Genomic DNA, 13,817 nt, shown 5'->3' with positions numbered 1-13,817 from the left:
ACCTCACCTTCAGTCTGGTCATGTGAGAGCACAGGCAGCTGGTATGTACCAGGATGGTGGGCCACAGGGCACTTCTTCCTAAGATCCCATTCTTGTATAACGGTGGGAGTGGAGGGGAGAGTGCTGGGAAACCAAAATGTTAGTTGGTTTTTGCTAAGTTTGTTGCAATGTCTCATAAAGACAGAAATAAAAGTTCAGTCTTTTGACAAAGTTTTACCTTGTTCCCTTGTAAGACAGAGATTGAAGAGGAAGTCTTTGCTTTCACAGGAAACGTTCTACTGCTGATAACAGGATTTCTGGTCCTCAGCCTGTCGCTGTGGGGACTTCTTGGAGTAAGCTGTGCGAGCCCTTCCATCAAGCACCTTACACAGCCGTGCTCAGGGAGGCCCCACATGGCCTGCAGGCCTCGGGGCTGCACACGTGCATCGCGTGAAGGGCCGGGGTAAGGGCGGGGACAAACAGATGACAAAGCGGTCGGTGGAGGCTTTGCCCTCGCCAGTGCGGAATGCGGGGCTCCCGAGCGACATCTGGGACCCTGCCCCGCGTGGGCCGGCTGGACCTCGGCCTCCGGGCACCTCACTGCTCACCACTCGCCCCAGGGGACCGGACTACAATTCCCAGCGTGCAGCGCCGCTTCTGCGGCCGCTCTGATTGGCCGCCGCTCCTCCCCACGTGACGGCAGGCGGTGTCGCGGTGGCCGTGCCGGTCCCCCCCCCCCCGAGTGTCGCGGGCCGCATGGCGGCGGCGTGGGGGCGGCGCGGGGGTCCCCTGCTCCTGCGGGGGGCGCTCGGGGCGGCGCAGGACCGGGCGTGCAGCACCGGGGCGCCCGTGCGGGCACCCACCGGCGCGGCTCGAGCTCAGGTGAGTCCGCGCGCAGGGCTCCCGGGGATCGGCTTTGTAATGAGAGTGGTGCGGCGCCAGGTGTGCCCGCAGGGGCTGTGCCTGGTGGTCGGTGGGTCTTCTCCCGGAGCGGCTGTCTAAGGCGGTCCCGCCGGCGGATGCCTGACCTCACAGGCAGAGGTTGCAGCTGTGAATCCTGACGCTGTGTCCTGCGGGTAAAATTGAGGGGACGTAAACTGTGGGGCGCTGCTGGTGGTGAGCCAGGCTTCCCTCGGTACGCTTTGTGCGAGTTCTGAAAGTTTCCCTGAGTAACTGTGGGCAGAGTAAGGTCCCCGTGCCGTCACTGCCGCTGCTGAGGTGGGTGCCACGGGGATCTTGGCTTCGCCCGAGATCACATTGCAAAAACGGTGTTAAGTAACTTGCATGGGAAAGATGAGTGGATAATAACGGATAATAAGTTTGCAGTCCGCAAACTTAGCATGACAATACGTCAGTTCCGTGCCCTTACTTTGCTGAGATCAAATTTGAGCTGCCCCAAATCAAAATTAGGGGTGGTTATGTTCTGAATAGCCATGTGAGCTGTACCACGGAACTGTTTCTTCAGCCCCTCACGTGAAGTAAACAAAGGTGTTGTGTGTTGTTCAGTTCCAGCTTCTCCCACTTTCACTTCAGATCCCTCAGATACATTTGGTTTCTTGGTGCCCAAATGCAAGAGAAAAAGCTCCGCGTTGAGGCACAGCCATCTATCAGAGGCAGGGTACGACATCCTGACTAATCCACTGGTGGTTTATTGATTTTTCTTTCGATTGCATGGCTGGCTTCAGCAAGCACACTGTAACCTAAAGCTGCCAGTCTTGTGTCACCAGAATTGGATGCATTCACTACCACTTACTTATTTACAGAAAGTCAAACAGATTTGTACATTTTGTTGAACAGTTACTTGGCTCAACGACCTACAAAAGTTAGTTGAGGTTTTGTGTCTGTTTTTTTTTTTTTCCTCTAAACTAAAAATTTTAATAAATTCTGATTAGAATTAATTCTCACAGAATGGTTGGAGGGGACCTCAAAGATCACCGGGTTACAAATTCACACCATGGGCAGAGTTGTAACCACTATCTCAGGCTGCCTAGGGCCCTATCCAGCATGACCAGTTACTTTCTATAAATCAAGTGGCTGTAGCACACAGTCAGGAATATTTTTGGAAAAGCTTGATTTTACCACGTATGTCTGAAACCCCTATATCCTTTAGGAGAAAAAACCACAGTGGTTGAGAGTATGAAAGTGATTGGGAGATTTGTTTATGTGGTAACAACCAATGACAAGTGTGCTGGAATACTTGCTAAAACCTTGCAGGTCACAGCAACCAAGCCAATGCAGAAGCAAAGATAGTACAAACTTCTTATGATATGTGATAAATATCTGGGAAGTTGATGGTAAATGGCTTAGGAGTAAAACCCAGAACTTGGCTGGACTATTACTGGACTGATTAGTCTACATGATAAAACATATTCATATCTTAGTATTTATGATACAGTTGCCAGCCAAGTCAACAGTTTGAATGTTCTATTGCCAAGGGTAGAATCCTTTTTTGAAAGATTAGATAATGGCAGGTAGCAACAGGTACTCTGAGAGCCCCTTTTCCTGCATCTCTGGTTGTGTGAATCACTCCAGAAATGGTTTTACAGTTAACAGTGGAAGGTCTAATGCCAGCCTGTCATCTTCTGCACAAGATCATATATATCTAAATGATATTCTTGAGTAAGAAAGTATTATGTAGGATTATGTATTTCAACTAAAAAATGGTATATTTTCCTATATAACTTTTTATTGTAAGCAAGAAGTTCCTGGGCAAAAATACAATGAGGAAGACAGGATTCTTAGTGTAATAGGGCTTCTGAGTGATAACATTAAGGAAATTAGTCTTTTTTTTTTTTTTTTTTTTTTTTAAAACCCCTTTATAAACACGTCACTTCAGTAAAAGTCTTTGGCATCCTATTATGAAGTTTAATTTCAGCTCATGTAAATCATGTAACTTAAACACAGTTGACTGAAACTTTCTTTGCACTCACTGGAGTAAAGGAAAGAGCCCAGCTAGTCTAGAACAGACCTCATATGGCCTTTCTTGTCCATTCATGCCTGAAACTCTGTGTCCTGGCACTCCATTTTGTGGGTAGCTGTTCAAAGTCCATGAGCAGCACTTTCTGTGCCAGAAGCCAAAACTGAAGCATGCTGTTTAGGGCCAACTGTTGTGCAGCAGCAGTGGAGCTTTCAGAAAAACATTTGTCTTGGACTTCCCAGCTCAGACCTCATTCTGGCACTTGACCTACTTAAACCCATTTCATCCTCTGTGGTTGTCTGACTTCCATGTTGAACAAGGACACCTCACTGCTTGCCTAACCCAAGACATTAGAGGTGAGGCACGAAACAGAAGAGCTCTTGCTGAGTTGTATCTAAGATGTTGGCAGATTAGTGCTAGGCCTTTCGGCTGGGAGGGCAGCACTGGTGCATGGACTTGTCCAGCAGGACTGCAGGAGCTGAAAGAGCCTGCAGGGTTTGGCAGCAGGAGCCATGCTGACACTGTTGTGGTGGTCCTTGAGGCCAGGCCAGAAGAACTGTTTGGTAATATTGCATTGTTAAGGAGCTCTCTGCTCTTGTTTAACTGAACTTTTCCACTATCTGTCAGTTTGTGGTATTCCTGATTGTTATTAATACTGGTGACAGGTTCCAATTCTGCTCAATTGCTAGAAGAGTTCTTGTGGAAATTACAGGTGAATTGGCAGGTTTGAAGGGTTGACAGCTTGTCAAAATATAGCAGTCATCTAAGCACTTATTCTTTCAGTACTGGTTTAGAACATGGGATTGACATCCTAGAGGGTGAAATTACTTTTTCCATAGATCAGATGTAGCACACTCTGTGACAGTGCATGCTCCTATGTGCAGAAGACTCTCCTGTCAATTTTAGAGGGGAGTAGGGACTAGGGAGTAATAGCCCTGCCTTTTGAATCAGAAAGTTATACGGTTGGATATCAGTAGGTTAAAATAGTCACAACACCCTTCTTTTCCAACTGTAGGGAACTGAATAACCATTTCCCTTTAGCTTGGGAATGGTAGCAGGCAGCTTTTGCTGTTCAGTGGGTCACTCAGAGGCTACAAGTGCCTCAAGGTCCAATCTCACCATACTCCTTCCCGTCAGAAAATCCTGCTTATGAGATTGGATGAGAGCAGGCTTATTCCTTGCTCTCAGTTACCAAGTATCTGGGTTTCTGCCTCAGACATTTAGCCTTCCCTGAAGAATTGGTTAAGAACATGAGTCAGCATTGGCTGCAGTGGCAGATACGGCAATACAGGATTCACTTCTGGAACTCAACCTGAGTGCTCTTGAATTCATGGTGTCTCCTAATTCTTCCTTGTGACATCAAACAGGACAGAAACTGAACTAACAGCTTAAAAATTCCACTGTCAGTTACTCTTTTCCTCTTAGACAAGACCATGACTGGAGCTAGCAACCCTATGAAACTTTTTGTTTGACCATTCCAGCACTGAAAAGTATTTTCCAGCAAGAAACAAAAGTCAGTTATCTCCAACAGGATCTTTAAGCAGTATTAACACTAGCTGCCTGGTGAGCACATGTTCTTTAAATATTGCTTCTTGACAATTGCTTCAGAGTAATTAATGAAGGTCAATATTATTCCTCATGTAAGTCTGCTTTAGTTTCCATGTCTGTAACATCTACTCTGCCACGCACAGTAGATGTGACTCAGGAACAGAATCATTGCTTCCTTTAATCTCATGCCACTGATCACTTTTTCCTGAAAATTACTTCAAGCACATCATTGTGCTTGTAAAGAAATTATGCTATTTTGACATCCATTTAATAAAATAAGTTCACTTATTTTGACTTCAGTCTATCAAGAGAGAATAGCATTTTTCTTACTTTGCCTGTAATTCTCAGTCCAGAGTGGGGAGACAGAAGGTTGATGCTGTTCTGCCTTCACATGCCATGGGTAAGGAGGTCTCATCCTACACAAAGCGCAAAAATGAATGACTGAGAAAGCAGCAGCAGGGGAGCGCTCTGCATGGAAGGACTAAAATAATAAGCATGGATGTACTTCTCATTTCAAATATGGACACTTTCTTAAAATAACAGATAGGAGAACACCAGAAATACAGCCTGATGAGAATGCATGTGAGAATGTATATGGTGAGAATGGCTCTCAAAGAACAAACATTGTGATTTGAGAATAGCAGTATTTAAATTACCTTCATATTTTCTAGCTGGGAAACAAGTGGAGTTAAGCCTGAATATTTAGTTAGGCTCTTCTTCGACTGGTTTTCTAAGGAGTTCTCATACTAGATGAGAAAGAAGAAGCACTTCTAACAAAGTAAGCTCCCAGTTTTTGATTTCCTAGGGAAAATAAAACTGTACAGAACTTGTAAACAATCCATAAGTGCACAGGCTGCAGCATTTCCCCAGGGAGATTAAGAAAACATGAGTTATTCTTCCTGTGCACATGGGAGAAGAGTCCTGTGCAAGAATGAATCTGAGCAGTGTACATGTCAGTGACAATAGCTGTACAAACATTAATCCACAGACATCTTTGTTACTGCAAAGGAAGGACGGACACGACTGTGGAGGACTTGGCTTTCACCCTCTGGAGGTCTCCACTTGTAGTTGGAGCAAAACAGAAACTGAAAAATTTTGTCTGGGAGATAAGCAAGCACATGGAAACAAGTATGCCATTTTATCAGCGTTAAACAGAAGCTTTCAGAGCTCTTAAGTCATCCACCTCGCATCTTCTTTAGCCCCTCCACAACCAAGGTTGTTTTCAGAGGCCTTAACTAATCACAAAGCCATTTAGATCAGGAAGCACAGGAAATTGTTTAAAGGCTGATGGGAAGATTATACTGCCAAGAAAGACTGCTCCTGCTTGTAAGTTTACCAGCAGCCAAAGAGTTGGCTCAGCTAGAGTCAAAATAACATCAGTTGCTGGTAGCTGAAGTTGCAGCTGGCAGTGGTGGGCCTGATGCACCTCAGGATATAGTTGTGCTTTTTTAGCAGCTAGGGCACATGGCTGATGACTCTTAGTGACAGCCCAGGCCCCCCCCTGCCACACACAGCACCCCCTGCTTGTTCCTGCTGAAGGCCCAGACTTCCCACCAGGTTTTGCTTATGTAACACGATGGAAAGCACAGCAGAACAGCGAGGGCATAGCTGCAACAAGTGAGGATTTGCTCAAATGCAACGGCCATGGAAATAAAGGAAAGAAGTTACTTACCCACAGAAGGCCTCAGGTAAGCAGTAATCTCCAGCAAGATACACTTGCCTCCAGCGGCAGCCCTTAGATGAGGTCTGGGATGGGGTGGATCCTGGCTCCACCTCTTCTGGTCACTCAGGTACATTGCATTCACCTGAGCTCCCCTGGGTGGGCCCTGCCTTGCCACCAGGTGCTCAATCACTGGTTTAAGCCATCACTTAGCATTTCCACTACAGCTTATCACAATGATATTGCAGTTCTGGGACTGAGCCAAGGCTTCTAGGTCCCCTTGCTTTATCTTCTTGCTGTGTGTATTGATGTAGAAACATTTCAAATGTTCTTCATTATACCTGGCACCTCATGGAACAGTCAAGGTTCTCACTAGTGTGCTGTCCTTCATGTTTTGGCACTCTATCCTATAGTTTATCTCTTGCGTGCCTGATTTTATTCCTTTCCCCCTTCAAGTCTAGTTTAAAGCTCTGTCAGTCAGCTGCCAACTCCTGTGCTGAGCAGTTCTTTGACCTGAGTGCACCTCGCCCAGTGTGCCCACTGCTGCTGTCAGACACTGACAGAAAGCTTGGGCACATCCTGCAGCCTGAGACCTAAATGGCCACTTGTGTTATCTTGTCCAGTTCTGCATTCTGCATCTTAGATTTTTGTAAAAACTTCATGTGACCCTTTATCTGTTGTGGCCTGTCAAAGCTAGCCAGCATGATTTTGAATGGAGGTGCAATTTATTTTGTGGCTGAATTTTCACCTTCTTTTTGGGGGGGGAGGGGGAATGCCGCTTTATCTAGAAGTGGTCTGGTAAGTAAGCGTTTAAGGCCAGGTTGGATGGAACCTTGGGCAATCTGATCTACTACTTGATCTAGCACCTGGCAACCCTGCCTGTGGCAGAGAGGTTGAAACTTGATAATCCCTTCCAACCCAAGCCATTCTGATTCAGTGCTTCTCAAAAGCTGTATTGCTCCAGAATATGATACTCTGTTAAAAAAAAGAAAAAAAGTCAGTAGAAATCATCTTAATATTTATTTCATCAATGAAGACATTATTAAAATTCTGAATTTTTTACACCTTGAACAGCTGGAGTGTTTAGGATCATATAATACCTCTCTTCCAATCCCACTCACCTCATATTTATTGTCTTTTATCAAAGACAAGCATTTTGGTAATATTCACTTGTTCAGATTTGGACAGGAAAACCTTTCTGTAAATGTTCTTTAAGCAAACATGAAACTCCGTAATTATGTACAGCAATAACTTGGTTTTGCTATTGATAGGATGTTATGTCTTGTATTGGAAGCTGGAAGGGATGCAAACAGAGATGCAGAGTTTCATCAATTTTTATTTATTTTGCGCTAAACTACAGGGACCTTTATAAATGATTTTGGTTATCTGAGAGCTACAGTGAGACTGGTGGTGTTCCTGGATCACTGGTTCCCAGATACAAAGAGACGCAATTGAAAAACACTGCCTCCTGTGCTGCACAAAAAGTCTGAAGCACCTGTGGCAAAGTGGCTGTATCTTAAAATGGGAAAGCTGATAATACTATTCTATGGAATTAAGAAAACTAATCACTGTGTGGCCAATTTGGGCCATAAGGAGAAGCCATTGGTTTTTCTTGTGCTGCTGTCCTGGTGAGGGAAAAAGAAAGATAATAATTATCTGTTGAGATAAAATTAAAATTTACGTGGCAAGTATATATTGAGTACTGCTATTCAAATATTTAACCATTTCTGATTTTCTTTACAGGAACTGCAAAGCTCAGGAAGAAGAGCACGTTTTCTGCTGGAACATGCTGCTCCCTTCTCTGCTTTTCTGACTGACAGCTTTGGGCGTCAGCACAACTACTTGAGAATTTCTTTGACAGAGAAGTGCAACCTCAGGTGTAAGTGAGTGCTTTCTTGCACAAAGCTCTTATTCACTAGTAGGTAGAAACACATTGTGCAAATGCCAAGAATAGTGCTAGAGTACTTAATGGTATGTTGGCCCTGTGTTATGTTTCTTGTCTTGGCAAAGCAATGGCACAGGTCAGTTAGAAACTGATCTAGGGCTGAACTGATGGGATGGGGAAGCAGGAGCAAGCCTTAGGATCTGGTAAAAATGGGTCTTTTGTCAGACTTGGCATGGTTTACCCAAGGGAACGGCATGAAGATGCATCAGGGCAGGTTCAGATTGGTTGATAGTAAAAGGTTTTTCATGAGGGTGGTTGGATAGTGGAACAGGCTTGTGGGTCCCTTCCAACTCAGAGTATTCTATGATTTGGATTGAAGTGCCTTTAGATGTTTGTATACATAAGTGTGTGATAAGCATGAAAGCTTGTACGTGGGCATTCCCACAGCTACATCTACAAAGTCTGTGGCTATGTTCCCATGCTTGCTGGTGAGTTTGGTGTGTGTGTTTGAATGCAGGTTAGATAGAAATAAAGTCAGCTTTTCTTTTTAAGTAGATCCATCTAATTTTGAGACCCATCAAATGAGTTGTGGGTTTGCTTTTGAAGGAAACCAGGAAATTGCTTGTAAGACATGGTTTATGATCTGTATGTAAGAAAGGCAGTCAGTTGGCTTCCATTAAAGGCGGTTGCACTTGGTACATTTTGCATATCAGTTTTAGATTAAGTGTTGCTGAGTATTTTTTGCCATTTATTTCTGTGTTCTTTGTTTCAGGTCAGTACTGTATGCCAGAGGAGGGTGTTCAGCTGACTCCTAAATCAGAGCTACTTACTGCTCAGGAGATAATCACTCTGGCTGGACTGTTTGTGAAAGAAGGTGTAGAGAAGATCCGTCTGACAGGAGGAGAACCACTTATCCGGCCTGATGTGGTTGACATTGTGGGTGAGTTTCCAGTAAATAAAGTGTAATTCAAAGTGACTTATTATGTATTGAACCAAGAACTACACTTACAATTATCTACTAGTAAAGTCCCACAACCTGAAGAATAATTGCATATGAAATGATGTTGTTTTCCCCCAGTATTGTGTAATGGAGGGCAGTTCCCTTCAGCAAACTTCCAGTTCTGTTCTCCTGGTTGAACAGAATTTCATACTGTGACAGCTGAACTTAGTAGTGGCTTCATATTCAACATCTAATAAATGGCATGCAATTATGCACCCTATGGGTGAAAAATTGAGAACTCATTTGAGGAGGTTCTCGTTGCAGAGGAAGAGATGATACTTGTTTACAAACTAGAGAACAAAACAGGTTTTCTTTTTGGGGGTGGGAGAGTTATTGTTTGTTTTGTTTATTTTCAATTGCATTTGCTCATCTGTGTTTACAGGAATGGTGGGAATGACTATGCTTTTATAAGTTACTGATACACTGAGAATGTATTAATTAAATGGAAGATAAATCACTGGCTAAACCTTTGAAGTCCATCTCCTTTTGATTTACATTGCATTAATTTATTGTACTCCTGATTTTGACTTGAGCCAGTTGTTCTTTCCTTATCAAAAGTTTCATATGTCATGGACATTAAAACAGCTTAAGATAATGGTAATGTATTAAATTAAAGCTATGAAGGTAGGTATACTTTGGCATATTGTAGGCAATGGAACTTCTGTTTCTGCAGCTATACTCTTAGAAGTACTGAAGATAAGGAGGGATTAATACAGCATATGAAGGTCTTGAAAAAAGTGCCTGCTGATAGACTGGGTTTTGCTGCATGAAACAGACCCTATTCCTGCTCTCTTTTATTCAGAGCAGTGTAGTATAAAGAGCTGGAAAAAGTAAGGCTAGAGTGAGGTGGCTTGAGATCTGCTTGTATCCTGATTGTGAGGAGCCCCCAGACTGTACTAACTTAATCTTTTTGGAACTTGGTGGAATAGCTTTCCCTCAGGTATTCCCACATGAATGATGGTTATTTGTATTTGTGCTTGAGAGCATTATGTACATTTCAAGAAGTCTGGCATGTGTGTTTCTCACAATAAAAAGTGTAATTATTTTTAGCTGGCTTTTTCCAGCTGAGAGGGGACTAGATTTATAAAAGCAGATGTATTTTAAAATATAATAATCCTTTTTTTAGATGGAGGGTACAGTATTGGCATGAAAATGGATTGAAATCAGTATCATTATCAGTTTAGTGCAGAGTTTTCTTTGCTGGTTTGTACTTTTTTTTATCATAGTAGCTGATGGCTTTTTATATTCAACACTGCTACTTCAATGTTGAGGGTTTACCCTGAGTAGTTAGTTCACTGCAAAATAATTCTATTTTTGCAATAGTTCTAAGCATTGATAGAAAGGTTGTTTCGTATGTTCTACTGTAGTGATTGAATTCTCAAGGGCTTATTTTTATGGCTATTGGAGGGGGACCTCAATTTAAACCACTGGATTTACATTATTCTGTCTATGTTCTTGTTCACAACTAAACTTGGATAGAATCATAGTGTTCTTGAGAACCTTCACAACTTCTGTGCTGTCATTTTAACAGATGGGAATAGTCATCTTGGTGTAAAAGTGATGGATGTTAAGATGATTGTTAAGATGATTGTCCTGTTACGTTACTTCTTTTTGTAATTAATTTGTATTTGCCTGGCTGTTTTCTCTCAGCCATGTTCAAAACTAGAAAATTTAAGTCTCCATGTACATATTTTTTTTTTTCTAAGACTGTCATGTTACAATAAGTTGTGTGCAATTAGGATCGCTAGAAAGTTGTTAAAATTAAATAGATTTCATGTAACAATTAGGGGAAAATTCACTGAAAATGATTCTAAAAATATTTCCTGCAATATTCAAAGTATTCAGCTTTATTGAAGCCATCTTGTGACAGGGTTGTTATAAAATTGTTCCAGAAGTGGGCATCTCAGACTCTGAAAATCTCACCTTCATAATAGCATTCAAGATATAAATTCCTTATCGTGTAACCTAAGGTTACTGCAGCAACATATGTGATCCATCTTTTGCATGGCAAGAATTATACTTCTCTAGAACTTTCCTTGGCAGTACAGTCCTTGTATGACCTACTGCTCTAGGCTGTAAGCAGTTTTCTGGTTCTTGGGCAGGATTCGAAAAAGCAAAAGTTGTGCTGATTCAGGAGCAAGAGAATTACAGTCTGTGATTGCTTCAACAGGCTGGAGAAAAAAACTTGGCTAGCCTAAGAGGAAGGTGAGGCACATTCAAAAGTTCTGTTTTATCTTTGTGATTCCATGAGTGTATTTGTCTTCACTGTTTGGTCTGAAATGAGCTGCACTGGATTAAGCAGTTCTGCTGTACTTTAAAAAGCCTGCTCACGATTACATAGCAAGAAATTGCTGGGTTTAAGATCCAAATGCTGTATTTGGATAATAAAAAGTCAAGAGTTTGACTTTTTCAAGTATTCTGAAACAGTCTGAGGTTGAAAAAGGCAGTAGCACTAAGTGCTACTAAGTGCTAAGACGCTATTCATTCACATTTCCATGATGTAATGTTCGTATTTCTACCAGGTTTAAAACTATTAATTTCTTGTTTAGTGTCATTTTGCCCTTGTGGAGCTATTTTGTTTTATTTTATAACTGTCTTCACTCTGAAATATTTCTCCATTGTTAAAGTGTCATTACATTTGTCAGGTCCTTCTGACTTCAGCAAGACTGATGATAAGATTGTTATACGGAGGCTTGGGACATCTAAGTCTGTTTGCAGCTTTTTATGTCTCTGACCTAGGTTTCTTTTTTGTTGAACTCCATAAACTGCAGAATACCCTACCCTATTAATTATATGTTGGAGTATGTGATGGTGTTCAAATTCCAGGCTCAATGCTTTTGTATGGAGGTGGGCTAGCTAGTTAAATAGTATTAGATGATAACATTTTGGTAAATCTGAAGACTTGCTGTACTAGCGAAAAAACCCAACTGGTAGTAAATGTTTACTGTGGTCTCCATTTATTATTATATAGGAAAATATTCCTCAAACTAATGTAACAGCGGCTCTAGAATTCCAGAATGATTTTAAAAATAAAATCTAGTCAAGGCAAGGTTGTAGTAACATGATCACTGGCTATTAATTGTCATTAAAATGGCTATTCAGGTGCCAGTTGATTTACTCTTAACAAAGTAAGTAAGATAAAACAGCTTTTCTAAGATTCACAGGGTTTTTACCCACAAACACACATCAGATTGTAAGAAATGGAGGCTTCAAAATTGTGTTCTTGACTTAAGATCATAGAATCCTTAAGAGTTGGAAGGAACCTTTAAATGTCATTTAGTCCAACTCCACTGCAATGAACAGAGACATGTGCAACTAGATCAGGGCAACTTACCTGAAAGGTTAGGGCACAGCCACATCTGGGCAACCTGTTATAGTGCATCACCACCTCACTGTAGAAGACTGTTTCCTTTTATCCAACCTAAGTCTACTCTCTTTATGCCTAAAAGCATTTCCCCTTGTTTTGTCACCACAAACCCTGCTAAAGAGTCTGTCCCCTTCTTTCCTGTAGCTCCCCTTTAGATACTGAAAGGCTGCTATCAGGTCACCTCTCTCAGCCTGTACTCACAGGAGAGGTGTTCCATCCCTTGGGTCATTTTTGTGACCCTTCTCTGGACACACTCCAACAGGTCTCTCCTGTGCTGAGGATTCCACATCTGGACAAACTATTCCAGGTGAGACCTCACCAGCACAGAGTAGAGGCACAGGATCACAACCTTTGACCTGCTGGCCACACTTTTGATGCAGCCCAGGATACGGTTGGCTTTCTGCAAGGGCACATTGCTGGCTCATGTCCAGCTTGCCATCCACCATTACCCCCAGGTCTTTTTCAGCAGGGCTGCATTCAATCCTTTCATTCTCCAGCTTGTATTTGTAGTAGGGGTTGCCTTGACTCAGGTGCAAGACCTCACATTTGGATTTATTGAACCTCATGAGATTCACCTGGGCCTACAGCTCAAGCCTGTCCAGGTCCCTCTGGATGGTATCCCATCCCTCTGGTGTGTTGACTGTACCGCACAGCTTGGGTCATCAGCAAACTTCTTGAGGCTGCACTTGACCCCACTGACATTGTAATTGGTGAAGATATTAAAGAATGTCAGCCCCAGCACCAACCCCTGGGGGACACCACTCATCACCGATTTCCATCCCGATGTTGAGCCGTTGACTACCACTCTCTGGACTCGATCCTGCAGCCAGTTCTTCATCTGTGACTTGTTTCTAATGTTTCTTTGGGCTGGATAACTCAAGTTCCAGCCCTGTATTGCGTTGTAGATAAGTTTATAGAAACGGCCTACACTACATCAGGAGTTGAATAGGGCTGAGATTTAAGCTACATTTGCTTTCAGCAAGCATTTCTCTTAACCATAAATCATCTGTGGAACACCAGTAAAGCTCATTAATTTTAATGATAGATTATTACAACCATATTTTCCTAATATTCATACATAAACTTTTTACTGCATGCACATACATAAGCTGTGACTCAGCAACTAACACTAGCAGAAACCTCTATCATGTCCTAGTGACTGCCAAAAGTATATATTTGAGACTTTCCTGAAGCAGATGATAATGGAATATAGAATCCATCTCCTTTGTGGTACTGCAGGCATAAATTAGAACTGGACTTACAACGTATGATAGCTGTTTATTATTGTCTGGGTAGCATACGTCTCCACTGAGAAAATATAGAATACCCTGAGCTGGAAGGGACCCATAGGAACATCATTTTCCAGGGCAGGCTTTTTATAGTAGCATACATATTTCTGGAGTAAACCTGTGCAGATTAGACTTGTTAATACATATATTAGGAGACAAAATATATTTTCTG

General features: G+C 42.4%; 1 protein-coding gene and 1 long non-coding RNA gene across 5 annotated transcripts in view; one reads left to right on the top strand and one right to left on the bottom strand.

Moving 5' to 3' along the window:
• Positions 1-683, bottom strand: part of LOC122189058 — a 335,697-nt gene extending 335,014 nt beyond the window's left edge. Inside the window, exons 1-2 of the long non-coding RNA XR_006181700.1 lie at positions 218-683; positions 8-123 (exon numbers count right to left, since the gene is read on the bottom strand). This is a non-coding gene — a long non-coding RNA (uncharacterized LOC122189058). The remainder of the gene's footprint in view (positions 1-7; positions 124-217) is intronic.
• A 52-nt stretch (positions 684-735) lies between these two features.
• MOCS1 (molybdenum cofactor synthesis 1) overlaps positions 736-13,817 on the top strand; it is a 33,714-nt gene continuing 20,632 nt past the window's right edge. The window contains exons 1-3 of one of the 4 annotated variants that reach the window (XM_042882893.1): positions 736-861; positions 7,848-7,983; positions 8,762-8,929. In XM_042882893.1, coding sequence (XP_042738827.1) covers positions 736-861; positions 7,848-7,983; positions 8,762-8,929 — 430 coding nt within the window. Of the gene's footprint in view, positions 862-7,847; positions 7,988-8,761; positions 8,930-13,817 lie in introns of those variants that run through there. The other 3 variants (XM_042882902.1, XM_042882885.1, XM_042882876.1) reach the window with 3 other exon arrangements.

The sequence above is a fragment of the Lagopus leucura genome, unplaced genomic scaffold (assembly GCF_019238085.1).
Source record: "Lagopus leucura isolate 7727_CA_CO unplaced genomic scaffold, USGS_WTPT01 Super-Scaffold_73, whole genome shotgun sequence".
In the NCBI taxonomy this organism is placed as follows: domain Eukaryota; kingdom Metazoa; phylum Chordata; class Aves; order Galliformes; family Phasianidae; genus Lagopus; species Lagopus leucura.
This window is presented reverse-complemented; position numbering and strand designations above follow the sequence as displayed.